The sequence below is a fragment of the Mastacembelus armatus genome, chromosome 22, assembly GCF_900324485.2.
Source record: "Mastacembelus armatus chromosome 22, fMasArm1.2, whole genome shotgun sequence".
Taxonomy (NCBI): domain Eukaryota; kingdom Metazoa; phylum Chordata; class Actinopteri; order Synbranchiformes; family Mastacembelidae; genus Mastacembelus; species Mastacembelus armatus.
Window position 1 is genome coordinate 6,050,540 of NC_046654.1, and position 27,403 is coordinate 6,077,942.

The 27,403-nt window shown below is 40.8% G+C and overlaps 5 protein-coding genes and 1 long non-coding RNA gene across 9 annotated transcripts; 4 read left to right on the forward strand and 2 right to left on the reverse strand.

The window, feature by feature from the left end:
- Positions 1-261: 261 nt before the first annotated feature.
- Positions 262-10,783, reverse strand: LOC113135640 (microtubule-associated protein 1S-like). Of its 2 annotated transcripts, XM_026315874.1 has the most exons (10): positions 10,523-10,783; positions 9,500-9,595; positions 8,663-8,745; positions 8,207-8,344; positions 7,349-7,847; positions 7,149-7,235; positions 4,217-6,690; positions 3,454-3,595; positions 3,108-3,325; positions 262-2,647 (listed from the first exon to the last, which is right to left on the reverse strand). In XM_026315874.1, the coding sequence occupies exons 1-10, from the start codon at positions 10,683-10,685 to the stop codon at positions 2,492-2,494; spliced, it is 4,056 nt and encodes a 1,351-aa protein (XP_026171659.1). In that variant the 5' UTR covers positions 10,686-10,783; the 3' UTR covers positions 262-2,491. The 2 variants fall into 2 exon arrangements, with proteins under 2 accessions (XP_026171659.1, XP_033180891.1); XM_033325000.1 differs by lacking the exon at positions 8,663-8,745 and having other exon boundaries at positions 7,349-8,344; positions 10,523-10,567.
- On the forward strand, positions 7,504-12,123 carry LOC117152623 (uncharacterized). Its single transcript, XR_004463020.1, has 3 exons — positions 7,504-7,614; positions 8,219-8,352; positions 12,012-12,123. It is a non-coding gene; the product is annotated as an uncharacterized LOC117152623 (long non-coding RNA).
- On the reverse strand, positions 11,251-12,159 carry LOC113140863 (cocaine- and amphetamine-regulated transcript protein-like). Its single transcript, XM_026324978.1, has 3 exons — positions 11,985-12,159; positions 11,618-11,698; positions 11,251-11,388 (listed from the first exon to the last, which is right to left on the reverse strand). Exons 1-3 carry the CDS (start codon positions 12,132-12,134, stop codon positions 11,281-11,283), a joined length of 339 nt encoding a protein of 112 aa, XP_026180763.1. The 5' UTR covers positions 12,135-12,159; the 3' UTR covers positions 11,251-11,280.
- A 1,738-nt stretch (positions 12,160-13,897) lies between these two features.
- Positions 13,898-17,278, forward strand: yju2 (YJU2 splicing factor homolog). The gene is made up of 8 exons (XM_026320284.1): positions 13,898-14,058; positions 14,310-14,410; positions 14,593-14,737; positions 14,905-15,039; positions 15,126-15,307; positions 15,489-15,636; positions 16,265-16,433; positions 16,702-17,278. Exons 1-8 carry the CDS (start codon positions 14,035-14,037, stop codon positions 16,821-16,823), a joined length of 1,026 nt encoding a protein of 341 aa, XP_026176069.1. The 5' UTR covers positions 13,898-14,034; the 3' UTR covers positions 16,824-17,278.
- Positions 17,279-17,722: 444 nt separating this feature from the next.
- shda (Src homology 2 domain containing transforming protein D, a) lies at positions 17,723-22,518 on the forward strand. The gene is made up of 8 exons (XM_026318553.1): positions 17,723-17,890; positions 18,587-18,836; positions 19,037-19,138; positions 19,276-19,438; positions 19,741-19,992; positions 20,082-20,256; positions 20,401-20,520; positions 21,281-22,518. Exons 2-8 carry the CDS (start codon positions 18,591-18,593, stop codon positions 21,465-21,467), a joined length of 1,245 nt encoding a protein of 414 aa, XP_026174338.1. The 5' UTR covers positions 17,723-17,890; positions 18,587-18,590; the 3' UTR covers positions 21,468-22,518.
- A 124-nt stretch (positions 22,519-22,642) lies between these two features.
- On the forward strand, positions 22,643-26,284 carry spmap2 (sperm microtubule associated protein 2). 3 transcript variants are annotated; one of them, XM_026320951.1, is made up of 7 exons: positions 22,643-23,442; positions 24,296-24,392; positions 24,476-24,537; positions 24,639-24,696; positions 25,291-25,417; positions 25,589-25,736; positions 26,021-26,284. In XM_026320951.1, exons 2-7 carry the CDS (start codon positions 24,331-24,333, stop codon positions 26,260-26,262), a joined length of 699 nt encoding a protein of 232 aa, XP_026176736.1. In that variant the 5' UTR covers positions 22,643-23,442; positions 24,296-24,330; the 3' UTR covers positions 26,263-26,284. The 3 variants fall into 3 exon arrangements, with proteins under 3 accessions (XP_026176736.1, XP_026176818.1, XP_026176651.1); XM_026321033.1 differs by having other exon boundaries at positions 24,317-24,392; XM_026320866.1 differs by lacking the exon at positions 22,643-23,442 and having other exon boundaries at positions 23,822-24,392.
- Positions 26,285-27,403: the final 1,119 nt, after the last annotated feature.

The window sequence follows — 27,403 nt, forward strand, 5'->3', positions numbered from 1 at the left end:
TTTGGTTAACTTTTAAAGAGGAGACAAAAAGGAACGTTTCCCGGTTATTTCTTTTTAAAAACACTTGTCCGTCATCTCTTTTACAATATTGTAAGAGAAAGAAAATAAGAAATAAACGGAAAACCTACCTGATCTTTTTCATTCTCTGCTTCTGGCAAATTAAAAGGAAATATCTTCTGTTTCTATGACAAGGCCTGAGTAGCAAATAGTGAAAGAAAATGCAATCCTTTGTCATTCAAAATCTAGAAGCCTGTTGCAGAAGAACTGCAGCATTTTCCTGACTCTCAACAGACATTTTTGGATGGTGATGCAAATTCTTTATTCATTCATTACTTCTGGCCCCACAAGCCACACATTTCAACATTGTATGCACTTACTAACATTTACAAAGTGAAACCTTCCCCATGTTCTTCCCAGCACCCCACTTTCTCTCCACTCTCCCACAATGCTTTGCTCTTTGGGTTCATGACTATCATGACTGAAGTGGCATACAGTACATATTTGACACATGCAGGACACAGACACATAGTTACAATGCTCCTGGCTGGCTCAGGTCATTTTATGTCCAACCCCAGTAAATGACTTGATCTGTCAGACTTGCAGAAAAGACACAGAAGTGTGTAACGTTTGGGAAGAGGGATGGGAGAGAGGTGGTCGTTAGTGTTGTAATGAATTTGGACAACATATGTGAAAACTTGGATTTACACACCACTTGAGAAGTTGATTTAAAAAAACAAAATCGATTGGACAAAATTTTAAAAAAAAAAAGCATTTTGTTAAAGATAGTACAAGTTCATAATTTAACAGTGTGTTTTAATAATTACAAAATATCAAGTACTTAGATATATTGAATGAAAATAGTGTGTTTGAAGACAGCATTCAGACAGGAACATATCAGTGTTATTCTTTTTTTCTTTTCTTTTTTTCATGCTTTGGTATAAAGGAAACTGTAACATTCACATTAGTGTGCACTAATCCTTTTAAAGGCCCAACAGCAACACAGAAAGTCTGAGATAAGGTCAAGGCTCTTATGCATCTCACTATAAAATATTCAATCCTGAACATTCAGTGGGATAAAAAAATGAGGAAAACAATGAATAGACAGGTCTTAAGAGGTTCAAATGTAATTCTGTCACATGTAAAATTGAATTTAAGGTATACCGGTAATGCTTCACTTCACAGGTCTGTAATGTCCTAATATTTTCCCAGGAAATGTAGGAAAAAGTTAAGTTTTAAACTCTTGAGAGTAAGATATTATATACAGCATACCTTGAAAGAGCAACTCAACTCAAGTAAATATTTCTTAATCATTTATTGTTTAACATATGGGGGGAAAAAGGAAAATTATGTACTGAAGTAAAATGTAATTCAGTACTGTGAAGTAGCTTTAGTTATCAGTAATTTATTTATTTATTGATTTGGCATTCAGTTTCACTTAGAGGATTACTTGTCTTGAATATAAATAGAATCTGACTACTTATTCATATTTACAGACTGCAACTTACCACTCACCGTGACTAAACAATTTCATCTAAAAAATATTTGTCCAGATATGCCACATTATTATCCATATGTCATTGTAATAGATTACATTACATACAGTACCATTCCTCAAAAGGATGGTTACTATAATTCTATTAAATTTAATCTAGTACTCTAATCCCTGTTGACAGATTGGTCTTTGCACACTCAGATTGAATAATCTCAGATTCAGCAGGTGATTATCACTCACTGACAGCAGACGTAGCGTCTAGTTGCTCAGCATCGAAGCCACAGCGGCACAGTACTTTTTAAAACGGGTACAACACACAGCACAACTCACCTTATGTCTGCTAACAGTGCTCACAACAAACATCTAACCACACACTGTGAATTTCAGTAAGCGAAAGTTTGCACACTCTTACTGTTTGGGAGTATCTTAAATTGTGTAATTAGTTGAATGACCGTTTAATTCCCATCCTTGGGAAATGTTGCAGTAAAATGGGTCCAGAAACAGAGCACAGGTTAGTATCACACAGTTATAAATGTATTGAGACAACAAGCCTACACAATGTGCCTTTAATTCCATATATACTAACTATGGTGACGATCTGGAACATCAGCTTTCATGTGGATCTACATGTTTGCAGCACTGCATGCTTCTTTTGGAATCAGCGTGATCTCCTATCCTGTTTGGCACTAGGTCCTGGGTTACAAAAATCATGCAGTACTCCACACAGGGTTGCGTGTCCTTATTGGGTCAGAGAAAAAAAGGGCTTTTAGATGCAAAAGAAGCCTACAAAGATGGGATGGTCTGACCATCCCATTATGGCCCATTCAGCATTTTCAAGCAGAAAGGGAGCTGTATATTTCCTTTATTTTACCACACTTTCTGTTTCTGTCTACATCTGTTACTCATTCAGTCCAGAGTCTTCCTTTCTCTCTCTCTCACACACACATTGACATTCTCTAGCTTATTTTCACTCTTAACCTCTGCAACTCACAGAATGCCTTAGAACTCTATCTTGCAGGCAGGAAAGGTCTCATCCTGCATGGCAACAGTGCTGTTGGATCCCAGGACAGTGATACCCAGATCCTTTTGTCTCTCCAGGGTGTGCTGGTACCACTCCTGCATCAACACTGACTCAAAGGTAGGAATTACTGTTACCTGCAGATACAGAGAAAAGAATGCAAAATGTTGCTTATATTTAACCTTTAAGCCCTTCACACTGTACATTTGTTGTCATCTGTTGTTGTTATCATGTATCTTGCAGTGTATTGGTCATATACCTTTATTAGGTAAATACAAGGCCAGGATATTTGTGATAAATATATTAGAAATTCCTAATCCTAACTTTAGCCAAACCAACCAGTTGCCTATGCCTACTCCCAAGCCATGGGATCTATCCTTTACCCAGCTAGACACTATGTATGCTATGCTATGGAAGGCTCAAAGCTGAAGTTTAGTGGTGACAACATACATAACCATTACTTTCAAGCAAAAACAACACAGAGTTTAATTTTATCATTCAGCTGTTCCTTCAGAAGGGATCATTGCAACATAAGATACCCACCAACATCATGTAATATATGTTTTATTTTGTGTGTGTGTGTTTGTCTGTATCTACCTGCATAGTATCAGGCCAGGATATTTTTCCATCCAGCAGTGCATCCAGTGTATGTCTCATAAGTTCCTCCCGCTCTGGACCGTCGCCACTGATGATGTAGCAGGAGGAGCGAACACGCTTGAAGAAGTCCACATTGACTGTTGGAGAGGAGGCTCCAGAGGGGATATAGGCCAGATCCACATACACACTGACATCATCGACAGAGGTAGACCTCGAGCCTGTGAATGAAGGAAGAGGAGAAACTACTGTATAAACATGATGACAATAAGAGTAACAAATCAGTAGACACACTCAAGCCTGCAAAGTTACTATTGAGAACAAAAGGGAAGATAAGAAGCAACTAGACCTGCATCTGATGAGGATTTTGCTGGTGCTGAGTGGGTGTTGGATGAAGGTGTACGTGCAGAAGAGCCATTTCCTTTTGTGATTCCACTTTGGCTCCCAGTCCTGCTTTTCCCTGAGCCTGATCTTTGGGAGCTCTCAGTAACCTGGAAGCATTAAATAAGCAGAAGTGTACGTGCTACAGGTTTTTAGATTCAATACTTGTAATCATAATAACTTGGCAAATATGTGAAACAATGTTCACGTTAAAGTATGCAGTCTATAAAAGTAATCTAGCTTGAGCACCTATGTGACTGAACAATATAAGGAAAAATCAAGTGCTGTGTTAAAATGCTTCCAGTGATTATCACTATAGTAGCTCACAGTATGCCTAATACACACTTTACTTTCTCTCTGAATTATTAAGAACATCAATGTCACTCTCCCATCTGTTTGTTCAAGAGGAAGTCAAGTCCAGCAGTGATTGAGCTTATCCTTGCACAAAGATTGGTTCTACAAATTACTACAGATATAGATATGTGTTTAATTATTTAAAAAGAGAAGTGGCAGATAACAATCTTTAAACCTTTCAAATGTGACCAGGACTCAACACTTGAGGAAAACAAATCTCTGATTCACCACCACATTTGGCCCAGGAATGCTCCAGTAACTTCTGATTACAGCCTTGATCAAGCATTTATCAAAGCAAAAATTAGCCTGAATACATGAGCTCATACACTGAATTAACACAGGCAATCTTTCCCTTTATACTAATAAGGCAAACTCACCACTGGTGTTTTTTTCCCTCGCATGCTGCTGGCTTTTGCTCTCTTCCCATGAGCATCAGAGTCAGACTGGGGAACAGGCATGGAGGTGTCAGGATGTGGACGCAGTGGTGGACTGTCCCTGAGAGGGGCTGGGAGAGGGTCTGGGGCCAAAGCCTGACTGGTGTTGAGGTCATGAGGGGAGTTAGATGGCTCACTACATGACTCCTCCGAATCAGAGTCCAGGGCTCCATCTGCTGTGGTGGAAGGGCAGTCCTCTGTACAGAAGGGGACATTTGATTCACTGGGTGATGTGTCCTTGGGGTTGTTGTTGTTGTTGCCATGATGATGTGGAGTGAAGGTGCCTCTACAGAGCTCACTGGCGCCTGAGATGGAGTCAGGCGGTTTGAAATGCTTAAACTCACAAGGGGAAACCAGACAAAGGTCCACTTCATGAGGTGATGCCTCAAAATGGAGCACGTTGGGAGCTGGAGGTCGCCCCATCTCTGACGCTTGACCTAAAGATCTTGGAGGCTTCTTCACTGATAAAGACATCCCCACAAAATGGCCTCCATTGGATGTTGTGTGGTGAACACTGTCATCTCCCTCTCGCTGGCTCACAATAGCTGGTCCCTGCTCAAAGGACATGGACAGTGATTCATCTACTTCAGTGGACTGAGGCGAGCTCACCTCTGCTGGCATCGAATGAGTAGTGGTGGTAGTGGCCAAAGAGGGAGAGGGGTCTGAAGAGCCATCTTTAAATGTGCCCAGAGAAAGGAAAGTCAGATGCTTCTCTCTGGGGTTTGTGTGGCTCTCTGCAGTGCTTTTGGACTGGCATACTTGCCCCTCACTTTGCCTTGATGATTCATTTGACTTGTTGCCATCGGTAGGCTCTAAGCTACCCATTTGGGCCTGTAACCTGCTAAGAGTGGCCCTGTTGCACCACACATCATCTGGGGACAGACAGTAAGGTGTGTGGCCTGCACTGTTGGGCCGTGAGTCAGGCGAGGCCGGCTCTACGGTCTCCTCATCGGGGCTGACAGGGGCCTGGTTCTCTGGAGAGGATCGCGAGGGCGGACTGTATTTCAAAGCCCCATCTAGTAGAGTGTATTCAGTCGGGGTTAAGTCTAGCTGGACTGTGCGCTCATTCTTTGGTGCCTTGTTCAGTGGACAGGGAAAACCCACAGCCCTTGCTGGTTTGGTAGCATTTACAGACCCCTTCTTTATATCTGCATCAGCTTTCTCTCCAGTTCCAGCTTTATCTTGCACTTCATTATAATCACTCTCTCCTCCTTTTATCACTGTGCCACCTGCTACTTCTCCCTTTGATTTATCAGCAGCTCCGTTGCTCGTCTCTTTGCTCAAACCTCCTAGGCTCTTTTCATTTCCTGACTCAATGCTTTTCTGCTTTTCTTTATCAGCTGTTTCCACCTGCACCTCTTCTTGTTCAGTTTCCTCTCGCAGCCTGAGAAAATCAGCTGTCATGTCCTCAGGGGTCGATGTTTTGGAGTCACATGGGTTCTTCTTAGGCTGTTTCTCCAGTCCTGGCTCTGGGATCTCTACCACAGCCCCAGCATCAGGTTTTGATGAGTTATTTGGTGTTTCAGTGTTCACCTTTGCCTTCTTGTCACCATTTACCTCTTTTCCTGATGGTTTTCTCGTTTTCTTCGCACCTGTTTTAGAGTCATTTTTAACCTCCTTTTTGAACTTAGTTTTATTTTCATTCTTTGGTTTATAAGGGAGCCCATCTTTTTTTATCTGATCATTCTCCTCTTTATTTCCAGTTTTCTCCTGTTTTTTTCCATTCTTCCCTCCTTTCTTTGAAGTATTCTTCTCTGATGACGCTGCCTTTTGCTTTACACCAACCTCTTTGATTTTGGTTTTATCAGTGTCTCGTGCACCAGTTCCATTTAATACCTTTCCCTTTTCCTTCATTGATACATCCTTACCCTCTTCTTTAACACCTCTTTCTTTCCCATGTTTGGGTTTTGTTTCTTTCCCTTGTGACCTGCAACTTTCTTGGCTCTCTGTCCTCTTGGTCTTTCCTTCTTCCCTCAGCCTCTCCAGGTCCCCGGTGGTCACTGTTGGTTTCTGGAGGAAAGCCATGCCCTTCAGCTTCTCTAGCCCCTGCAGTAGCTTTGCCTGTGGGGTAGCACCAGGGAATAGAACCCTGACAACCTTCTCCTGGGGGCATGCTGGGTGCCACACAAGCAGGGCAGATACTGATGCCAGAGCAGTGAGAGGCACAGTTTGGGATTTGGATGCTGATGACACTGCATCAGGCCAGTTTTGCATGAGTGTCTGGTACTCCTGACTGTTTTTGCCTGGATTAAGGATGTATAAATCCAGCTGCCCCACTCCCATCTTTTGGAACAGGGTAAGAGGCTCAATGGGAACTCCTTGAGGTCGAAACATTGGGTGTGGTCTGATGTCCAACCTCTTTAATAACTGTAATGTTAAAGTCGCCTGGTGCGTACTCTTCAGGACATTGTCTACACCTGACAGGAGAGGAATGACAGCGTTATCAAATATTAGCCCATTAGCCCCTTTGGTTACTTACTACCTGTTTTGTTTTTGTTTTTTTTGTTTTTTTGCATTTGGTTCTGGTTTTGCAGTTTTAGTTGGTCACTGCCACATGACCTTGGACTAATAGGTTAAAGGTACCCTGTGGAGTTTTTAGTCACACGAGCAGCCCATATTTTATAGTGTTTTGATCAGAGGGTCAATGTTATCAGTGTTATCTTCCTCCATAGCCTTTTAGCTACTTAGAAACATCCAGGAAAAGAGCAATCAAAAATGCTAAAATGGTGATGAAAGCAGGAGAGATTGATGCAGCTGGCTGTGGTAAGTTGATTTAAAAATAACACCATAAATGTTTTTTTTTGTACATGTATATGAGTAACAAGAGTTAGTTATCTCTAATATTCACATATTACTCTGGATTTTTGTCACTCACAAAGCTGTTGTTCCACCTGCAACCTGCTGGGGGCGTTAAAGAACACAACTCCAAGCTCTGGGGAGATGAGCCTCTTAGACAAGTCATCTGTTAAAATAAAAGCCAAATACACAATGAGAAACTGTAAAATACATGCAAACATTTGCTCATTACATCATCTTCTCTTCAGTAACATCAGTAATACCAACTTTGTTTCTTACCTTTAACATCAGAGCTCAGTTCCTGCTCTGCCACTTTTCTCTCCAGGAAGGCGTTGACCCCTGGCAGGTTCTCAGTCCCAATGTGTGTAAGCAAAACTGCATCGACACGGTCGAGGTGGCGGACCAGCTTCCAAAAACAGGCCTGCGATTCAGAGCCACCATCCACCAGCACTGTGAAACCATTAACTGCAAAGAAGGCACAGTCACCACGGCCGGCAGGGAACACGTAGCAGCAGGGACGGGACAGCTTGAGGAAACCGACGGTGGTAGGAGGAGGCAGGAGGTCAAAGGGGGATGTGGGGCAAAGGGTACCAGAGATGAGGGAGGTGAATTCCCCCAGGGCCTCCATTGCAGGCAGCACCTCTGGGGGATTAATGTAGAGTGTGAAAGGACCCTGAAGAGGCTGGTTCCCCAAGAGAATCTTCCTCCAGTGGCCGATGTTGGGACAGCTGAGGGTCAGACTGAGTCGGGAGGAGGCAGAGCTGTCTTGATCTATTAACTGAAGTCAGAAACATCAACAACAGTTTTTTTTTTTTTTTTTTTACAGTACTATACATTCACAGTACTTGAGAATAGAAGCCAGCAAATAAATCAGTAGATACATTTTAGAACAAAAATTCCAAGAACAAGATACTGTATGTTTGAATTGCTTAATAAGTTACTAAGTACATCCAGTATCTTAGTCATAATTCTTCAACAGCCACATTTAAGGTTTTGAAGAAATGTTTTTTTTCCTCTCTTTTAAATCACTGAAAATCCAACATCTTTAGTTTGGGACTGTGGACAAAAGACAATCTGGGAAATGTAATTTTTTTCTATTTTTTTAATGGCACATGAATTGATAGTGATTGTTATTACCTGCTCTATTAGTATTTGCTTCAGATGATGAGGTGAGAACAGTCCTCTGTGAAACAGGAGGTCTCCACTTTCCTCCACGCTCTGGCCAGCCAAGATCAGCAGCTTATGAGCCGATTCCCTCAACAGGAGAGCGAGCACCTGACCAGGTGAGAGTTTGATGATGGGTTTTTGTTTTTAATCTCAATAGTGCTGGCTTCATAAATATGACTATTTTTTTCTTTCTCTATTCTATACCATTGTGAATAGAATATCTTTGGGATATTAAGTAAGTAAATAACTTAAAATGTCCAAAAAAAACCTGTCCTTGATGTGTTTCAGGTGTAATATTTATATTTAAAATGTGACAATGGATTAGTCAGAACCAGAATAATAACTGCATCATTGTTCGATTAACTTGGTCAACTATATTCCCAGAACTTGGTGCTTCTCTGAAGGACCCAGGATTTCCCCCCTCACCTCTGAATGAGCCTGTTCCTGAGATGGACTGATCAGCACCTGAGTGTCCAACACTCTGGTGCTGTGACGCAAACACTTCTGCCCTGAGGAGGCAGAGAGAAAAACAAAAGATAGAGCAGCACAGACAGGCAGCCACAGGGAAGCAAGCAAGGCAGTCACAGCTAAGGGAGTGAGGAAACGGCAGCAAGAGAGAGGCCAGAACCAAACGGGGCGGCTCAAAGAAGCCAAAGAGAGTGAACTGGGATAATAGGGTGGGAGACTGAATGAAGAAAGAGGAAGGAAGAAGAGTGGAACAGCTGAGTCAGAGGAATAGGATGCCAAGTTTATTCAATTTGCAGTGAATATCCATTCTGAGGGGAACTGGATAAATGTCAGAGGACAGAGGCAAACACAGCCAACTGGAAAAATCATGACCCAAATATGAACAAAAGTTTCTTTATTTCAAAATAAGCAAAGCAAAAACACTTTCTACCAGCTCTGTCCAGATACAAAAAATCCCACCAGCACATTCACTAACAAACACTTTAGGTCTTGTTTATTAAATCCATGTGATTTAGAATGACTGGTGTTTTTCTCTGTGTTCATCACATTACTTTCTTACTTAAGAGAGAGCAAGTGGCACATGTTGACTGCAGATCTCTATTGTTTTCTGTCCAAAGGGCCCACCCATGTTTAACAATCACCCAACTGCCCCTCCACTTTCCTTCCTTCCTTCCTTCCTTCTTTCCTAGTTCACCTCAGACCCGCCAAGCTGGCGAGTTACCATAGAGACGGGTCTTTCTGTGGTGTCAGAGTCTGGGCTTGAAGGATCACTCAGAGTAACGCTTTTTTATTTACCTGCACTCTTGAACGACGCCGTGTGATGGGACAGGAATTCTTGGAGATAGTGGTTCAAGTTACAGGATTTCAGGTCGACATCCCATGACTGAATACCTGAATTTAAAAGAGGCATATGATCATAATTCTTTCTCCTTCACTGTCTCTATCATAGGCCTTTGTATTGACCCAATCATGGCTGTTCTTATATAGGTCACAATACCTACAAATATTCCTTTGAGGCATTATTTTGCTGCTAATAACCTTATTAGCAATGGTTACACATTATGAGGATATAAAATGTTTTCTTCTTACATTTATGATTTATTTCAGATAAAGGATTCTGAACATATGTCATAGACATTACATAAATAAACCTTTGAAAATCCTACTGGCAAACTGTATAAAAACATCTTAAAGGGGAAAACAGGGCTGATTTTCTAGCTTATTAAAAGTTGATGACATTTTTTTCTGGTAGATGTTTTTCACAGGGCCTGTGATGATACTAAATATGTTTCTCTGTAGCCCTGTCTGTCCTTCCCTGTCTGTTTCCTCATCTATCTTTATGCACCAAATGCCCCTCTATTTACCTCTAGCCAAACAGTAAAACGCAGACTCTAATGTATTATCATAGCATGCATTGCACTGCTACCTAAACACAGTTACTGCTGTACATGTGCATATAAAGGTCAGTGACACATCGTTTACAAGCTTTGCGTTCACTGAATATCTGCCCTGCAACATTTGCCCTAATGTTTCTCCTTACACAATAAACTGAGGCAAAAGGCAAACCACCAGCTGCAGCCTGCTTTTAATTATAATGCGTCCAGAGGGATGAGGTGATGCTGATGGAGCATCGCCAGATGACTCATCCTCGGTCAGTAGGGTGGATAAAATTACATAAAAACTGCAATGGGATCAGTATGTCATCTTCGCTGGTGATTAGGCGACGAGAACTTGCAGTGAATCTTAATTTTGATTCGCACAGAAGGAAAAGCATCATGGCATACAATAGCTATTAGAGGCAGGTTGAAATAAACGTACCTCGTTCGATCTCCCTGCTGATGTGTCCAGTCTGTTTGAGGTGAGCGATCCGTCCGATAATGATGAGCAGGGAATATTTGTGGAGGCAGAAGTCGGGGTTTGCGGTCGCAGCGCGCCTCGGCTCCTCCTGGACCTCCCTCTCCAGCACCCGGCTGGACGCCATGTTGGAAACTTGCACTTGGATGTGATGTCATTGAAACAGGCTGACAGCGCCTTTTATTGCAGGGAGATGACAGCTGGTGTGCTGGAATGCAGCCGTGCATTTGCGAATGTGTAGGAAGATGCTGAGAAACAGACTCGATCTATTTTTCTTTTATTGTTGTCCTTCTTTTAATCAAACCAAGTGATGTTTATGAAAAAAAAAAAACAGCAGCTAACGTGAGCTATGTTTTATAGTAGGCCTATTACACATTTACAAAATCTCTTTATCATGCACAGACACACTCTGAATTCAAAAGTTCATTTATTGACCTCATCATACAAATGTTTTCAGATATGATACACTAGGCCCATTGTCTTCCAGAAACAGAAACAAAGATATGAAAAAACAACGTTTGACAAAAACTACATTGAAAGATTTTATCACAAGATGCTACAATCACACACAATTTATCACAGTTTTATTTAGGGACAAGAAACCTGTTCAACGCATGTTCTAATCTGTTCATTCAAAACGTATAAAAGAAAAACATCTTTTATTTATTTACCCTGAACTGTCATTTCTTCACCAGCCTTCTGTTCTTTTTTCTTTCTTTCTTTCACAAACACTTGAGAACATAAAAGTTACACGAAGTTCCCCGGGGACAGCTGCACAGCGTGCCGATGCGCGCACCTTTACGCACGGCACATGACTCCCCTGCGTCACACTAGGAAAGATAAAAACATAAATTCACTAAAAAGGGTATAATTTGTAGATTTTTTATTTCTTTTACCAAACTTTAATCGAAGAATTAGATTTTCACTAACGTGCATAACCTTGGTTGTCAGTTCTACGTGGAATACATTGAGGAAAAATACTGTAACCCATTCCATGCAGCAAAACTGTAACTTTAAAAACTTTTTAAACTGTTTTATTTTTTAGTGCAGGCTACTTACTGAAGGCAACCAGCCAAGCTTTTTCTCTAAGGGCATCTCTTTGCTCCGGAGCTTCTCCAGAACCTCTTGTAGCGCGTCAATCTGCGTATAGGGGGAAAAAAAACATGTCATTAACATGGAAAAAGGCTATAATTTCACAAAATGTGCCCAATTTGGGTAAAACATTATGGTTTGTTTGTTTGTTTTTATTGTTGAAGCTAAAAGCTCAACCTTTTGAGCAGCCTGTGTACCGTTTGTCTTTTAAATCGTTATTGTTAGGGTTTTAAAATGTTTATAATAATTTAAATTCCCTACTTCTATAAACTCCGACATTCTTCATTAACCAGCTGACATGTTTCCCACTTACATCCCGAGCAAACTCTCTCACCAGGTCTTTCTCCTGTTGGGTTTTCAGGGGAAAGTCCAACGAGCGCGTCTCCAGTGAGGAGTCCTCTGCACGAGCGAGCCACAGGTAGGCGCAGGAGCAGGTGACCGCAAAAAGGAAAGTCCGGGCGCTGACCATGGTGCCACGACGCATACAGGAGTCCTTCTCTTACAGCGGGTGGACGTGAGGAGGGTTTTGGAGGTTTCCAATACAGAGAACCCCCTCTTTATAGCTGCTATTGACATCAGCCAGCCTCTGAAATATTCATGGAAAGTCTTAACAAAGGTGGCACTGCTCAGCACCTTTGTATCTTTGCAGAAGGAGACCTGCCCTATTGAAATCAAAGATGGTTAAAGATGGATTTACATTTGATCCAATATATCTCACACAGTGATGTAGACTTTCAACAGCCTGAATTTCTTTCCCTGACATTTTATCACAAGCTTGTAGCCGATTTAAGTTGTGTCATAGATCCCATTGAGTTTGTAAAGGTGGATGAGCACCATAATTGGCCTGCTTTTTATAGTAACCGGTGGCCCATTGTGCTCAAAATAACCCTTTCAGATAAATCTACTGTATATCTGACTCACGGATTACTCATTTTGATGTGTCAGATCAGTCTGTGAACTCGTCAGAAACGATGAATAAAGGCATCACTGAACAAAACTGTGAATCTGAATCTGAAACCTTCAAATCTAAAATCAAAATACCTTTTATAAATATACATTTTCCACTTGTTGCTCCTAATCTGTTCCACCCATCTATTCCTCCGTTTGTGCTGCCTTAGTTCAATAAAGTGAAAATCAGACCTCAGGTTAACCCACATTGACACCAATCTGTAATCAGGATCCAATTTCCTTTTGTTGAAATAACCTTAACCAGGCCCTAAAGCAAAGTATGGCTGACAAGCTCGTGTTTACACACCGACCCCTTCAGAGACCCAATGTCTTTGACAATTTGTGTTTCACCTGAGGGGCAATTCCTCCACGATCTCCCCCACTGACAGAAAATGACAGATAACAGCAGAGAGCAAGGGCCAATGAAGCCTAGGACTCAGTCAGGCTGAATAAATGCAATGCAATGATGTATCTGAAGGTGTGTTTTATACATGTTTCTATATGTGTAAGAACCACATATTTCATCATATTCATATTTACGGACACATGAAAAGATCTAAAACGTGTGTTTGTCAGACGTGCAGCATATTATATCACACCACCATAACAGATATACTGGGACCTCATTGCACCATGTTCTCCCTGTGCTTGTGTGAGTTTACTCCAGGTACACCAGTTTGCTCCCACAGTCCAAAAACATGTATGTCAGGTTGATTGGTGACTCTAAATTGTCCATAGGAGTGAGTGTGAGTGTGTGAGGTTGTTTGTCTCTATGTGGCCCTGTGATGGACTGGGGACCTGTCCAGGGTGTACCCCTGCCTTTGACCCAGAGAGAGCTGGGATAGACTCCAGCAGATCCCTGTGACTCTAAATAGGAATAAGCAGGTATAGAAAATGGATGGATGGATGGATGAAAATCATTGCACCAAACACTCACTTGATCTTTCAGTGACAGGGAGGTGCTAAATTCATGTGAATAGACATTAAACAATGTGATTTTTAAAAATGAATTGTTTAAGACAAATTGTTTTTTTTTTCTTTAATTATTCTGTTAATTTACACACAGGCTTTGAGATAAACTAATCAATAATGTGTGTCTGCCAACAAGGTCAAGGTATATTAAATTAAACCTAATGAAGCACAGATTCACACAGAAAAGCATATATTGATACCAATGCATGTTTGTTCTCCTCTGTCATATATGTTTCCTTCTGTGTGCAGAACTTCGTTATGAACATTGTTGTTGTTGTTGTCGCCTGTCCCGCAGGGGGCAGCAGCACATTTCGCAGTATTTTGCAGCTACAGAAGAAAAGAAGAAGGAAGCTAAAGAAGAAACCACCGGAAATTTACAGTTTTGTCTTTGCTTGTAGAAATACTCTTCACTCTACTTCTTCCAGTGTTTTCTTCTCCTCTTTGGGTTTCCAGCGAAAGCAGCAATGTCTGAAAGAAAAGTGTTAAATGTAAGTACCCGTCTGTCAACACTGTCCTTCTTTTAGCAAAGTTAAAAATAGTTGGCAATAGTTTATGAGCTTCGTAAGGAATCAAGCAACCGTTAGCTTTGAAGCTAACTCCAGTGGTTTGTTTGCGATGATTGCTTATTGACTTATTATTTAAATAGCTTTACTTTATGTCGAGATCAAACCTGTTCTTCCTACTATTGCTGCTTTCGTTACATAGTTCAGGCTTTTCTCTAACTCATGTCTGTCCACAGAAATACTACCCTCCGGATTTTGATCCGTCCAAAATCCCAAAGCTCAAACTGCCCAGAGATCGACAGTACGTGGTGAGGTTGATGGCTCCGTTTAACATGAGGTATGTCCAGAGGAGCTGGTTTCACATAGAAGCACAAACAAAACACACCTGGGTGTGAGAAGACAGACAAGGGCTTCCAGTACATCACTTGTAAAATCTAGTCTTCTGCATATTTGTCAGATTGTGCTGAAATGATTTCTGTGGCTGTGGTGGCATCAGCATTGCCTCTCTGATTGTTTCAGGTGTAAAACATGTGGCGAGTACATCTACAAGGGGAAGAAATTCAACGCGCGCAAAGAGACTGTTCAGAATGAGCTGTACATGGGACTGCCCATCTTCCGTTTCTACATCAAATGTACTCGGTGTCTTGCAGAGATCACGTTTAAGGTGAGATGAATGATTTCATTATCACAATGATATTTATTGAAATGAGACAAAACAGGTCCTCCTCAGGGTTACTATAGAAATGTGTCTGTACTGTTTTGTGTTTGAAGCCTCTTGGCCATTGTGCATGAAATAGTTCCTCATCCTGCTCTTTCATGTTGCGAGTGTAGACTGACCCAGAAAACACAGACTACGCAATGGAGCATGGTGCAACACGAAACTTCCAGGCAGAGAAACTGCTCGAGGAGGAGGAGAAGAGAATCCAGCAGGAGAGAGAAGATGAGGAACTGAACAACCCGATGAAGGTCAGTCTGTAAACGTGAGCTTCCGCCATGTTCCTAAGCAGTATCCAAACATCGGACATTTAAATGTTTTCCCCATCTTCTATAAGGTGTTGGAGAACCGCACAAAGGATTCTAAGATGGAGATGGAGGTTTTGGAGAACCTCCAGGAGCTGAAAGAGTTGAACCAGAGGCAGGCTCAGGTGGACTTTGAAGGAATGATTGAGCAATACAGAGAGCTGGAGAAGAGAGAAAGGGAAAGGGAGAAAGAAGAGGATGAGAGAGAGACAAGGTGAGTGAGGGAAGATCATGTAGACGTTGAGCAGTAAAGCAAATATAAATTACACGTGTTGCACAATAAGTTAAAAAAAAAAGTAAAATCCCTTCCTTCAAATTCATCTAATAATCAGTGTAAACTCTGAGCAACAGTCATTGAACAACCAGTTAAAACTGAATGCGCCACTGTTTCCCAGAGAGATGCTGGACCGTGTTCTTGTAAAAAGACTCAGAGACTCTGACTCTGATTCTGAGGAAGAAGACAGCAGCAGCTCACAGTCACAGACGCCCAACACAGACAAACCAACAGATATCCTCACCACTGACAAACCCGCAGAGACACAGGTATGACTGTCTTAAATGTCTGATTTACTTCATAGAACAGTTGTTCAGAAAAAGGCTGAAAAAAGTTTCGAGTTGCACTAATTGCTAATCACATTAACAAATGACCAACAAAGTGTAGTGTAGAGAAAGCTGCTCTCTTCACCCAATTCTGCATGTCTGCAGCTCTGAAATACATGTTAACATATTTCAGCTCACAGTTTTTGCTTTATGTCTTGGCACCCAAGCTAGTGGAACAGTTAGCAGCTAACAAGAGTTACATTCACCAGATGACCAGAAATATGACTCAAATAAATGCTAATAGTGTTCTAAGTTTGGCATTTGTGATAAAGCAACTGAATCCCAATGTCATAATAAATTTGTGTGGTAATATGCAATGTGTTGTCAAAAATCTATTACTTCTTTTTCTCATATAGGTTTGATCTATTGAAGTGTCATTAGTACTGCTGCTAGTTTATGATTTTTATGGATTGCTTTTTATTTAATTGCAATAGTAAATTGCAATAGTAAAATTAAATTCCCAGATATGCACAATGGGACGTTTGAGACAAATATTAAAAAACAAATCAGAATAACACAAAGGAAATTGTGTGAGCAGGAAATAATGGATTGCCTCATACTGTTTTTACAGTGTGGCACAGCTGGAGGAGTGAAGAGGGCCAAGGTAGAGAGCTGGGAGAGGAGTGTGGGGACACTGGGTGGTGGAAAGTCACTAGGGTCCCTGGTGGTGCGAAAAAAACAAACAGCAGCAGTCACCAAACCCAGTCCATTGACTGCAGCTCTTCCTACTTCACAAACAGGTAACCCATCATAGTCTCACACAAAACTTCATGACTATTATTACTAACCTGATTTGAAATCTTAGACATTTGCTTTATTTCCTCACCAAACAGTTAGCTTCTGTGTTTCCTTGAGCACATATTGTACTACATATGGGGGGTTTTTTGTGTGTGTTTTGGATTTCTAGTTTTTGGAACAGTCAGCTATGTTTCGCTGCTTGTTCACATCTCTTGTCAAACGTTTGCATATGATTTGAAAGGCACAGTCATTTTGTGTCTTTCCTTACAGATCCAAAGACGTCGACAGCTGACTCTACAAATGCTTCAAAGCCCTTTACCACACAGAATGGGTCGTCATCTCTGAGCCTACTGGGGGTGTATTCAGACAGTGACAGCAATGACAGTGAATGAGAAGAAGATGACTTGAGTGACTGACACACAATTGTATGACTGATGCAGGAAGGAATATATTGATAAGGACCATCTTCTAATGTGAGAAACCTGAACCTTCTGCGAAGCAGGTTTATCTCCTGTTAAACCCTTTCTTATTGTAAGTCAGTGTGTTTGAGAACACTCTTTAGCAGGAATTTTATTGTCCGCTAACCTTATCTAAGGAACAAAAACAATCGTCCTGATAAGATCCATTGAACAATTGTTTATACTCTGAATTTAACTTTGTTTAAAACTTAAATTGTTTAAAAGTTTGTGAGACAAATTTTCCCTGTGAAAATATCTGCTGCATATTTTAGTGTTTAGTAAAGTCTTTTTCTCTGGCATGTTTTGACCTTTTTACTGTGTTTAACATTTAATGTTAATTTGAATCAAGGCTTGGAGAGTTCATTAAATTTCTTAAGACTTGGGGACAAGGACTTGTCAAAGACTTTCATTGAAAAGTAAAAACTCAAAAGACAAAACAGTCGCTGTGACAGAAATTCAAAGATAAGATTCACTTATTCCTATCCCAGCTCTCTTTGGGTGAAAGGCAGGGGTACACCCTGGACAGGTCACCAGTCCAAGTTCAGGTAGAGCCAGATGGCAGTGGGCATGAAGGGTGCGCGTGATTTCTGGGAGGGTATTGGTTTGTCTAAATACAGGTGAGGGCACCAATATTCACATCCTAAATGTTGATTTTGATGATCTGTGATGTTTGATTAAAGATAATATTCAGCAGCAGCAGATGTGTCTTTGATGCTGTTTTAGCTGTGACCTTGTCCACATTACTGGAGCAGCACGAGCGAGACAAAAGCGTCTGTTGATTTTTATGTCGACCGACAAAAAAAAAACATCTCGCTCCTCCCCTTTAAGGCAGCTGTCCGTGTTGTGTCTGGTCCGGCTAACATTAGCGGACTGACCTGCTTGGCTCACAAGCGGGACGGACTTCACGGATGACAATGGTTTATTTTTAGGCAGGATAGCGTTGAAAAGAAACGCTGGATGGTAACCACGAAGACGTAGCTGGGACGAGGAGCCGAAAGAGGGTGAGTTAAAAGAAGTAATGATAGTTAGCAGGTAACAGTTGACACGCTGCGGCGCTACATTAGCTGAGCCGGCTAACTGTTAGCTGGCTAACTTAGCTTTAGCTTAATTACACAGCGGTCACCGTCAGGTATTGGACTTAAAAACTGCCAGTCAACCACACGGGGATATTTTCATCGGACCCGTTAACTATTTTTCATTGTGTTTCTCCGTCAGGCCAGAGTTTGTGATGCGGAGGGGGCTTTAACAACGCCAGACTAGTTCATGTGGGCTAACGCAAACCAAACTGCTATTTTGTCATTAGGCTAGTGTGTGTGAAACAAAACTACCTGAGGATAAGAGCTTTGGCTCTAGTGTTTAAGCCATAGGACTAACTTTATGGTCAGGGATTTATGTGGCCCCTGAGGTAGCTGGTTAGCTAGAAGCAAAAACTGATTACAGGCAACAGTGATGGATTCAATTGCCAACAAACCTCTTATGTGTCAGTTTAATATATAAAGCATTGAACGTGGCAAGCAACTGCATTACATGTATTTTCCTGAAAATAATAAAATATGTTCTATATATATTTTAGTTTAAATGAATTGTGAATGAATCAATAACATGTGGAATCAAGGACACTTTTTGTGTTAATTCCCCTTTGCACAGCATGTTATGCTAAATTATTCCATCCTTTCTGTTTGACTCTGCATGCCCAGATCCATGGCAAAGTGGCTGAAAGAATACCTAAACTTCGGCAGCAGGCGTGACCCTCCACAGCCCCCGAGGCCGGATTACAGCGAGAGTGAGATTTTGAGGGCCTACAGAGCTCAGAAGGAGCTGGATTTTGAAGACCCATACCAACACTCTGATAAGGAGCACCAGAATGGCAGTTTCAGCTCCTGTAGTGCCACAGTGAGCCTTCCCTCTTTCCCTGCCTTTGGTTCAGTGATGCCTAATGGTGTGGAGGTATGACATGCTTTTCTACTTGTGCACATGACTTGTGTTGTTTTCAGAATATTGGGCATCACTAGATAAATGTTCTTTGCAAAAATAAAAATAAAAAATGAGGTAATATAAAGCCCTTCCTTTGCACACATGCTGCAGAAAATAACCATTCAGATCAGAGCATTATTCAATGTGCATAATTTACATATGTTATTTTACAGGTGAAAGTGGTGTCTCCCAAACACAGACTAATTAAAGTGGACTCTCAAGAGTTTGGCCGCTGTAAAATCCCCCTGAGTCCTGTGACTATTCAGGAAGAACCTGTAAGCATCTCTTTGTTTCACTTACTTTCTCACATAGACACATTCTGAGTTTTCATTTCCAGCTCTTTCATAAATATGTCTATCGAATTGTCCCATGTAATTTGTTGGATGACTTTTGTTTCTCTCTCCCTTGTAAGGTCGTTCCCTCTGCCCCCGTAGCATCAGATACCGACACAGACTACTCTGACCCATTTGATGCCCGTCCAGACCCAAGAGCACCAGCAAATTGGGAGCCCAAATCTACACCAACGGACTGCTGCAGCTACATGGAGCCATTTGAGGCCCAGCGGATCATCTCAGGTTTATTATATCATCTTTATCTCACAGTAGTCAGTAGGGTTCTTATTAAAATGTATGATTTGATAAATGATAGTGTTTCCCCAAGATTATTTGGCATAGCATTTGACTGGCTGTAACAACAGATTATAAACATACACTTGAAAATATAAAAATTATTAAAAAAATTTAATAGTGCTTCAAATTTAGATTTTCTGGCTGTATGTTTTCAGTTCTAGGGAGGTTTTGATCACAGTAGACATAGTTTTCCAGCTTGCAATTAAATGTTTGCAGAAAACTATTTACTCTGCATGTTTTCTTGTTAGAACTGCAGCACAGCATGATGACTAACAGGTCTGGGAGTGGAGATGGCAGCCAGCTGTATGATAATCCCTATGAGGAGAGGACTCGTCACCACCACCGAGCTGCTCCATTAGCACTTCAGCAAACTCAGAAGGTTGTGAGTGGCCTGACAGATAGCAGGGACAGCAGGCTGCCTCAGGATGATGAGAGGCCAGCTGATGAATATGACCAACCCTGGGAGTGGAAGAAAGACAACATCTCTAAAGCTTTAGCTGGTAAATTGGTGCTCTGGTGTTTACTGTACCAAATATGTCTCAGACTTGTTGTGTAACCTATTCTATATTTCCTTACTGCCTGGCCATAGTTCAATTTGAAGGGGCAGAAAGGGAGCGCTCTCGAGCTCAGACAGAACAAACCAGGCTCACCAAGACGAACACTACAACCACCACAGCAGACTCATCTACACTGCATCTAGTTAGTGACACTCCTCCTCTCCTGGGAGAAAGAGTGGACCCATCTCTGCCACTAGAGAGACAAGTGTGAGTAGATATCTGCAGTGTTAATAAACATTGCCAATGTTTCAAGTGTCTGCCGAACAGCAACTAAAGACGCAGATGACAAACAAAACACAGTCCTTCAGTGAACATGACGTGAGGTAACATATTTTCTCCTGGTCATCTCAGATGGTACCATGGAGCCCTGAGCCGCTCGGAGGCAGAGACTCTACTGACTCTGTGCAAAGAGAGCTCCTACCTGGTGAGGAACAGCCAGACCTGCCGCAGCGACTACTCACTCTCTCTCAGGTACACACATCTGTGCACACTCATACAGCAGCTGCAGTAGAGATTAAATTCATTCATATCACACATTTGTCCACAAATAGTCTACATGAACTTTCGACTCTGCCAGTTGTTCAGCGCTTGTTTAGGCCTCTGTATATCTCTGTTTAACAATAAACTGTACAGGGTCTAAAAAAAGCTCCTGTCCTTGTTGTATAAATTTGTAACATCACTGCATTTTCTTAAAGGGGAGTTCTATGCTGTTTCCAAAATTAGCTGCTCCAGTTTTCCCCTCATTAGGGAATTGTTATGACCTTGTGGGTAGTGAGACAATCTCAGATATGAGCCTTGAGGCAACTTTTAATTGTTCACCATTTCTCTGTTCTCTCTATTCTCCCCCAGTCACTTGCAACTAAATGGTGTTGTATCAGTGGTGTTCTTTTCGTACCCCATCCCCACATTTTTCACTCTGCAAGTGTGTTTTCATCCCTGTGAAAAACAGCTGTGTTGATAGAGATCATCTGCATGCTGGGAATCTCAGCAAGTGTTAGAGTATTGTAATTAAATTCTTTAACTAAGAGCGCTCGCATGTAGCCAACACAAATTCAGTTGAAAAAGTCAACAAATGTCATAAATAATGTTTTCTCTCGAGGTTTTTATGAATAACTAGCAACTGTAAAAGTTTTTAGACTCTAGCCTGATACATCTAAATATAGGACTTGCATACAGTTCGGCTGTGAATTTTAGGTTTGAACGGACTAATGATTCACTCTGTCTCTGTCAGGAGCTGCAAAGGCTTCATGCACATGAAGTTCACCCAGTCTGCAGATGGACGTTATGTGCTTGGGGAGAACAGCCCTCCTTTCTCCACCATCCCTGAGGTCATCCACTACTACACTACACACAAGCTGCCTATCAGAGGTGCTGAACACATGTCTTTACTGTATCCTGTCATAGTGCAGACACTCTGACACTGACATACTCATACTCTTTTCCCTGGTGCTACTGAATTCAATATATACCCAACATTTATTACAACATTATCTGTCTCTTACTCCCTTTCCTACATGCTTATTCACTGCCATTCTACCTGCACTGCTCACAAGAGATTGAACTGTTAGATGCCATTTTTTCCTTTCCCAGTAACTACACTGGCAGCTTAAGAGGAGAGCTCAGTGCCTCATGAGCTTACATCTGTGAACAGTAATTGTAGCTGAAATCCCTGTATTTTATTACTGTGGGTTCCAAAAAAAATCCATCATTATTGCTATTAAGGTACCTATTAAGGTAGCTGAGTACTGTTAGGTAAAAGATAGACACTCTTGTCTTGAGGAATCTTAAGACCATAGAATTTCAAAAGTTTTACATGGCGATGTGTCTCTATTAGTGTAGTGCAGAGACGGTACTGCCAGGCCATTGAAGGGATAATAGTGGGTTGTTTTTTTTTTGATGGTTTAAGCATGTGCCAATAATCTGGGTTGAATTCTTTCTTCCAGCCAAAGCAGCAGTTTCTTTGTGTAATTTATGTCTACAAAGGGACATAAAATCAAACAGAACAATGATTTTGGGATGTAGAGAGTGAAACTAAAGAAACAATAATAATCGTAGTAAAAATGTGCTGTTACTGCAAGCACCACTGTTATTATCCTTTAAACGTTAGTTGCAATACCAAGCAAACACTAGGTATTTCACCCTGGTTGTTTTTAGCTCTAGGGTTTCTCTGTGTTTCAGAGACCTGTGAATGTTACATGATGCTGTAGCTGCGTGCTCGCCAATGTTCGCCTCAGTTCATAAGTTAATGTGTTGACAATTCAAAGTTATATTATGATGTCAGACTTTACTTGTAAATGTCACACATTAACTGAATCCTGCAATACTGTTTTAGAGAATAATAATTACAGTATTATATTGAAAGCATGTGGCTTTGGAATCACAACTATAAAGCTTTGGTAGATAATTTACTGTGTGGTTTTATAAGATTTTAAATGTCTGTTGAAAATAAAGCTGTTATCTGTTTTTAAATTGTCCATTGCTTATTTTTCATTATGTGTATAGTTTGTGGGTTTTAAAACAAAATTTTCACTACAAACATTTGGGTTTATAGGGAATGTTGCATAATAAGGTTTAAACTTGGGGGCAATATAGAGAAATCTGTAGTGCATCATGTTCCTTGCTGTTAAATGGGCTGCTCGTGTACATTCATTTACTGTGGTTTGCCTCATCTTGTGTTACAGTCAACTTTAACAACTGGTCAAGATGATAGCTCTAAATTTAACACTGCATATACCTCAGCTACAGAGGAATATTGTCCATTGCAGAGTAAATGCCTGTTGTTGTGTTCCCTGTTGTAATTTTAAAACCTTGTACTTAATTATGTAATTTCAGCAATTAATATGTTTTATTTAGAGCGGAATTGGATGGACTGATCTGCGACTGGAAGGGATGGATGTCTTGACTGTAACAGTGGTTACGTAGAAGTATAGATCTTTTTATCTATTTCTGTTTTAATGTCCTCTTCTTACCTTCTTTAAATTCCTTTTTTTTGTTTTGTGTTTATCGTATACATGTATTGGACTCGACTGTATAAATACAGGTTAAATGAATTAACATTTCAGCTGATATCCTCCAAAGATATGTATGGGCACAGTGTCACCTGAGAGAGGGTTCACTGTGTGTATACATTCCAGGACCACAATACAAAATGGTAAACAACCCCTGTCATAATGGATATTGACAATCTTGAGAGCTGATATGTCTTTCCACTGTTAATGATTATTTGGTAAATATCTGACTGCTGGCAGTGAGAAAGCAGAGTCGGCCGTTTTGACTCGTCCTCAACATAGACGATCTTTGATATACTGCTCAGCCACACAGTCACCTGATACCTTAGAAACCAGCAGGTGTCCTATAACCACAGGAGAGCAAGTGACTACAGATACAGGACAGGTAAATATTAATTTTGTCATTCCAAAATGGTTGTGGTTACTGAGTATAGATTGGTAATGTAAATAAGAGATTAAATAATTGTTTCTATTGTTAATGTATCTAGAAACCAGTAAGAGAGCAAAGTGTTTTTTTTTTTATTGTTGTTTTTTAATGGGATTAAAGTATTGAGGTATTGTCGTACCAGTAGAGTGTGAAACAGTGGGACATTAATCAGGTCTGCAACCAATTTCTATATTATTAATTAATACACATTGTAACTGATGTGGGTTTATGATAGCATAAACGTTTCTCTGCTCAATGAGTCAACTTAAAGCATTGGATATTTTTTTGCTTTGCATAGTCTGTGTGTGTGGTTCTAAAAGAAGTGCAGTGACTTAGCTAAAAAAGATAACCGGGTAATGATTTGCTTCTTTATTCTCACTAAAAAACACCCAGTGTATAAATACGCAGATATACTGTATATTACAACTACTGAACACAAGGGGTCTCCTACTTCACTGAAATCTCCATTCTCAGTGTATGTGGGAATTGAGGCTTAAAGTTCCCATGTATCTTTTATACTGGATCACAATTGGCTTCCAAACTAAATATAGTTTAAATTTGGATTAAAGGTGGACACAGAGAACCTTGATTGGGGTCTATAGCTTGTTTCAGGTCTAGCATATTCTCTTTTTAGATTACGACCCTTAATGTATATGATGTAAATAACTATTGAGTTTATTGTCTCAGATGTTAAAGTAACCTAGCTTGGTGTCAATTTTTTACTGTGTGGAAAAACATTTTTTTCACTCATATCTATGAAAGCTGTTGATACTGTAACAAATGAAAGATTCTGGGATAATTTCTGGTGCAGTGTGCTATTTGTCTACACCAGCTCTCACTGTTTCCATGGCAACTCAGACACAGAAGCTTGCTCAACCCAAACCCAGCCAACTCCGATATCCAGACCGGTAGGCCAGACTGACCCCCAGCACTGTCTCTCTGTCTTTCTGTGGCCTCCTTCCTCTGATGAGGTGTCTTTTCTGTTTCTTAGGCGTTCTGTTTACTGGCTGGATAAACCACCACCAGAAAAGACTGGAGTCAGCACAAAAATTGGTGCATTTCTCACATTTATCTTTTATTTCTAAACCAACTCTGATAGAAATACTGATATACAGATATATAATTTTTTTTTTTTTGGTGATGCTTTTTCACAGAGTTAACCCCTCGCTGGTCAGAGCTATGTAAAAGTAAAAAGCGCTACACTCAAGTCACGTAAATATAAGTTTTACTATCACCTATCACTAATGTAGAATATTGCTAATGGCCATACTAATAATGTATGTGCTGTATCTTTTTTGGGTGACTAAATTGCATTTTTGCCTTGTAAAGTTTATAACAAAAAAATGTAATGTTAATACACATGATTCAGTTTTCCTCTTCATCTTCTGTTTACGTCCTGTGTTGGTAAAGTCAATCTATTGTCCATTTGTAGAACACTAATTCAGTCAGTACAGAAACAGTCCATGTCATGTGGTCCACCCCTACACCATACCTCCAGCCATTATTTGAATACTGACTTCTATATGCAAACAGGATCCCATTTTATTTGTTAAGAGCTCAGAGATATTTGATGTGTTTTTGTGTGGAACACTGAATGCAAACAGAAACGTTGTTGACCAGAAAACTCCGGGGAGCACCATTAAGATCTTTCCAAACCCGAGTCGTTTGCTCTCATCTGCCATCTACCATCTACTGGCCTCTTTCCTTCCTCTTTTCTTTATCTTCATCTTTTATTGTAGTCAGCTTTCCCCTCTTTCTTTCTTTTCCCCGACCTTCCACTCTACCCATCTCTCTTTACTTCCCCAGGCTTTCCCCAGTATGGGAGGTGAGTGAATGGGCTCTCAGGGCTGTTGCGTCCCAGCGACTTTGTCGTCTGGCTCAACATCGGATTCCTGCAGCTGGCTGGCAGCCAGACCGCCCGCTGCTGGCCCCAGTGAGTAATGCTGTTTCCTGAGCAACTTCTGTGTATGTGGTAGGTGCATTATGGGTCAAGGCTTAGTGGTATAAATTCAAGTTTCATTTGTTTGATTGATTCCTAATAGCTCTGATATTATGCTTTTTGTGTTAAATTCCATATTGCTCATCAACGAAAATGTAATTGTAGTTGAACAGAGCGACGCAGACGGCAGTCGCCACTTCACGGGTTTGCCAGCTTGCTGAACCAAAGAAAAAACATTCCAGCCAGACATCGACCCTGATACCTGCCACACATTTGCCCTGCAGAGCATCAGCACACATAGAGCTCCTTGCCAGTAAGTTAGCCTTTTTATCATGCTGTATTTGTGATCATTTTGTTGATTCAATGAAAAATTGAATACCACTCTCAAGTCTGTATCGTAAATATGAAGCCACAGCCAGGACATTGTTAGATTAGCTTAGCATAAAACACGGAAACAGAAGGAACTTCTTAATTTGTACAAAAAACCAAAAGGTAAGTTGTTTCCCTGAACTATTATTTTAAAATTGCAAATTTGTCCTGGTGGCACTATCATTTTATCTGATGTTTGACCTCGTTTTAATTCCTTTTATTTTTCAGCCCCTAAGCATGTCCATCCCAAGTTCAAAGGGGAGCGCCCGGTGTGCTGGCCAGTCTCTAAAGCAGCGAGAAACTATGTGGCCAGCCCAAGACTTCTTGAGCTCTCCAGCCCTAAATCCAGAAAGGCTCTGTTTGAAGGATACAACCCATACACCATTAGTCGGGCTGCCCAGTCTGCCAGGCCCTCGCCTCGGATACAAGAGCTCTGTCTGCCTCTGCCTCGCAAATGTAGCTCAAAGTAGACAGGATGACACCATTTCTGATCCCTGGAGAATTATATATTGCTCACTTTTTCCTCATCCAAGAGTAACACTGATAAAGTCATGACAGAGGTTGTATGTTCTGTAACATGAATGTCACCTATGTAGAACAGTACAGCAGCATTCCTCTCTATAAAGATAGATAGATAGATAGATAGATAAATACTTCATTTATCCCCATAGGGGGACTTATGTACTTGCTACTATGGATTCACAGGACCCACTGAAGCCCAAAAATGTCAACTTCTGCCCCAGTGCAGTAAAAAGTAAAAGCCCTTCAGTTTGACTTTTTTAGGACAAAGTTTAAAGTATAAAGTTTGTTGGTTATAGGAAATTAATCGAAATCTGTAAAGATTCAACTGTGGCCCTGAAGTGCAATACACAATGAAATTTGCAAAACAGAAAAATAAAAGAGAAAACATTTAATTTAAGTTTCACACAAGACAAAGAAGCAGCCCTGACGAGAAGCAGCGGCTCCTCTTCAAGTCTTCTAACAAGTCTTTAGAGTCACTAGCAACCCAAGGTACTGTATGTAGTATTCTAACCTTTTTATACCTTATACGTCAACATCCATGGCCACGCACATCCATCCAGCTGTGAAAGTGTCGTCCCTAACTTTTCAGTAAGCTACTATGTCAATTTGTTTTCGCTTGTCACGATTTCTTGTTTGTGTTCTGTGAAATGCCAACATGTTTTTGTGTTTAGCACTATCCTCATGAATGCCTTACACACACCTGTGTATGTTTATAATGCATTTTTAATCGCTCCCATTGTGCTCATGAGTACCACTAGTAATAATGAACAAGGCAGCATGCCTAATGTCATAGATCATATAATAACATGAACAGCAGAGAGCTATTCTTACCTTCCATCTGAAATTGCTTTGAGACATCCTGCAGCAGATGTCTTGCAGTGCACATTTTTCACTGCTTAATTGTTTTCTTATTAACACGAGCCAAAGAGCCAGTGAGTTGAGCGCTGCAGTGATATGTGGAAATAGGAATAAAACATTTTCAGGAGGTGAAATGATCCATTAGAAAAAGAAGTTCTTTAAGGTGTGATCTCTCAATCCAGATTTCAATGCTTGGCTCTCTGAAGTGTCTGCAGAAGATTGTCAGGGTGG

What these genes read in the sequence shown, in the direction of transcription:
- LOC113135640 (XM_026315874.1), bottom strand. Translation starts at nt 10,685, where the DNA reads ATGGCGTCCAGCCGGGTGCTGGAGAGGGAGGTCCAGGAGGAGCCGAGG. An exon ending in AGGAACAGGCTCATTCAGAG is followed by an intron (nt 8,345 to 8,662) that starts GTGAGGGGGGAA and finishes TCACCTGGTCAG; the next exon opens with GTGCTCGCTCTCCTGTTGAG. An exon ending in ACTGAGCTCTGATGTTAAAG is followed by an intron (nt 7,236 to 7,348) that starts GTAAGAAACAAA and finishes TTATTTTAACAG; the next exon opens with ATGACTTGTCTAAGAGGCTC.
- LOC113140863 (XM_026324978.1), bottom strand. Translation starts at nt 12,134, where the DNA reads ATGCGTCGTGGCACCATGGTCAGCGCCCGGACTTTCCTTTTTGCGGTC. An exon ending in CCCAACAGGAGAAAGACCTG is followed by an intron (nt 11,699 to 11,984) that starts GTGAGAGAGTTT and finishes CCCTATACGCAG; the next exon opens with ATTGACGCGCTACAAGAGGT. An exon ending in AGCTTGGCTGGTTGCCTTCA is followed by an intron (nt 11,389 to 11,617) that starts GTAAGTAGCCTG and finishes TATCTTTCCTAG; the next exon opens with TGTGACGCAGGGGAGTCATG.
- yju2 (XM_026320284.1), top strand. Translation starts at nt 14,035, where the DNA reads ATGTCTGAAAGAAAAGTGTTAAAT. An exon ending in ACAAACCCGCAGAGACACAG is followed by an intron (nt 15,637 to 16,264) that starts GTATGACTGTCT and finishes CTGTTTTTACAG; the next exon opens with TGTGGCACAGCTGGAGGAGT. An exon ending in TCTTCCTACTTCACAAACAG is followed by an intron (nt 16,434 to 16,701) that starts GTAACCCATCAT and finishes CTTTCCTTACAG; the next exon opens with ATCCAAAGACGTCGACAGCT.
- shda (XM_026318553.1), top strand. Translation starts at nt 18,591, where the DNA reads ATGGCAAAGTGGCTGAAAGAATACCTAAACTTCGGCAGCAGGCGTGAC. An exon ending in TGATGCCTAATGGTGTGGAG is followed by an intron (nt 18,837 to 19,036) that starts GTATGACATGCT and finishes GTTATTTTACAG; the next exon opens with GTGAAAGTGGTGTCTCCCAA. An exon ending in GGCCCAGCGGATCATCTCAG is followed by an intron (nt 19,439 to 19,740) that starts GTTTATTATATC and finishes TTTTCTTGTTAG; the next exon opens with AACTGCAGCACAGCATGATG.
- spmap2 (XM_026320866.1), top strand. Translation starts at nt 24,265, where the DNA reads ATGAAAGATTCTGGGATAATTTCTGGTGCAGTGTGCTATTTGTCTACA. An exon ending in TGGAGTCAGCACAAAAATTG is followed by an intron (nt 24,538 to 24,638) that starts GTGCATTTCTCA and finishes GCTTTTTCACAG; the next exon opens with AGTTAACCCCTCGCTGGTCA. An exon ending in AAGCGCTACACTCAAGTCAC is followed by an intron (nt 24,697 to 25,290) that starts GTAAATATAAGT and finishes TTACTTCCCCAG; the next exon opens with GCTTTCCCCAGTATGGGAGG.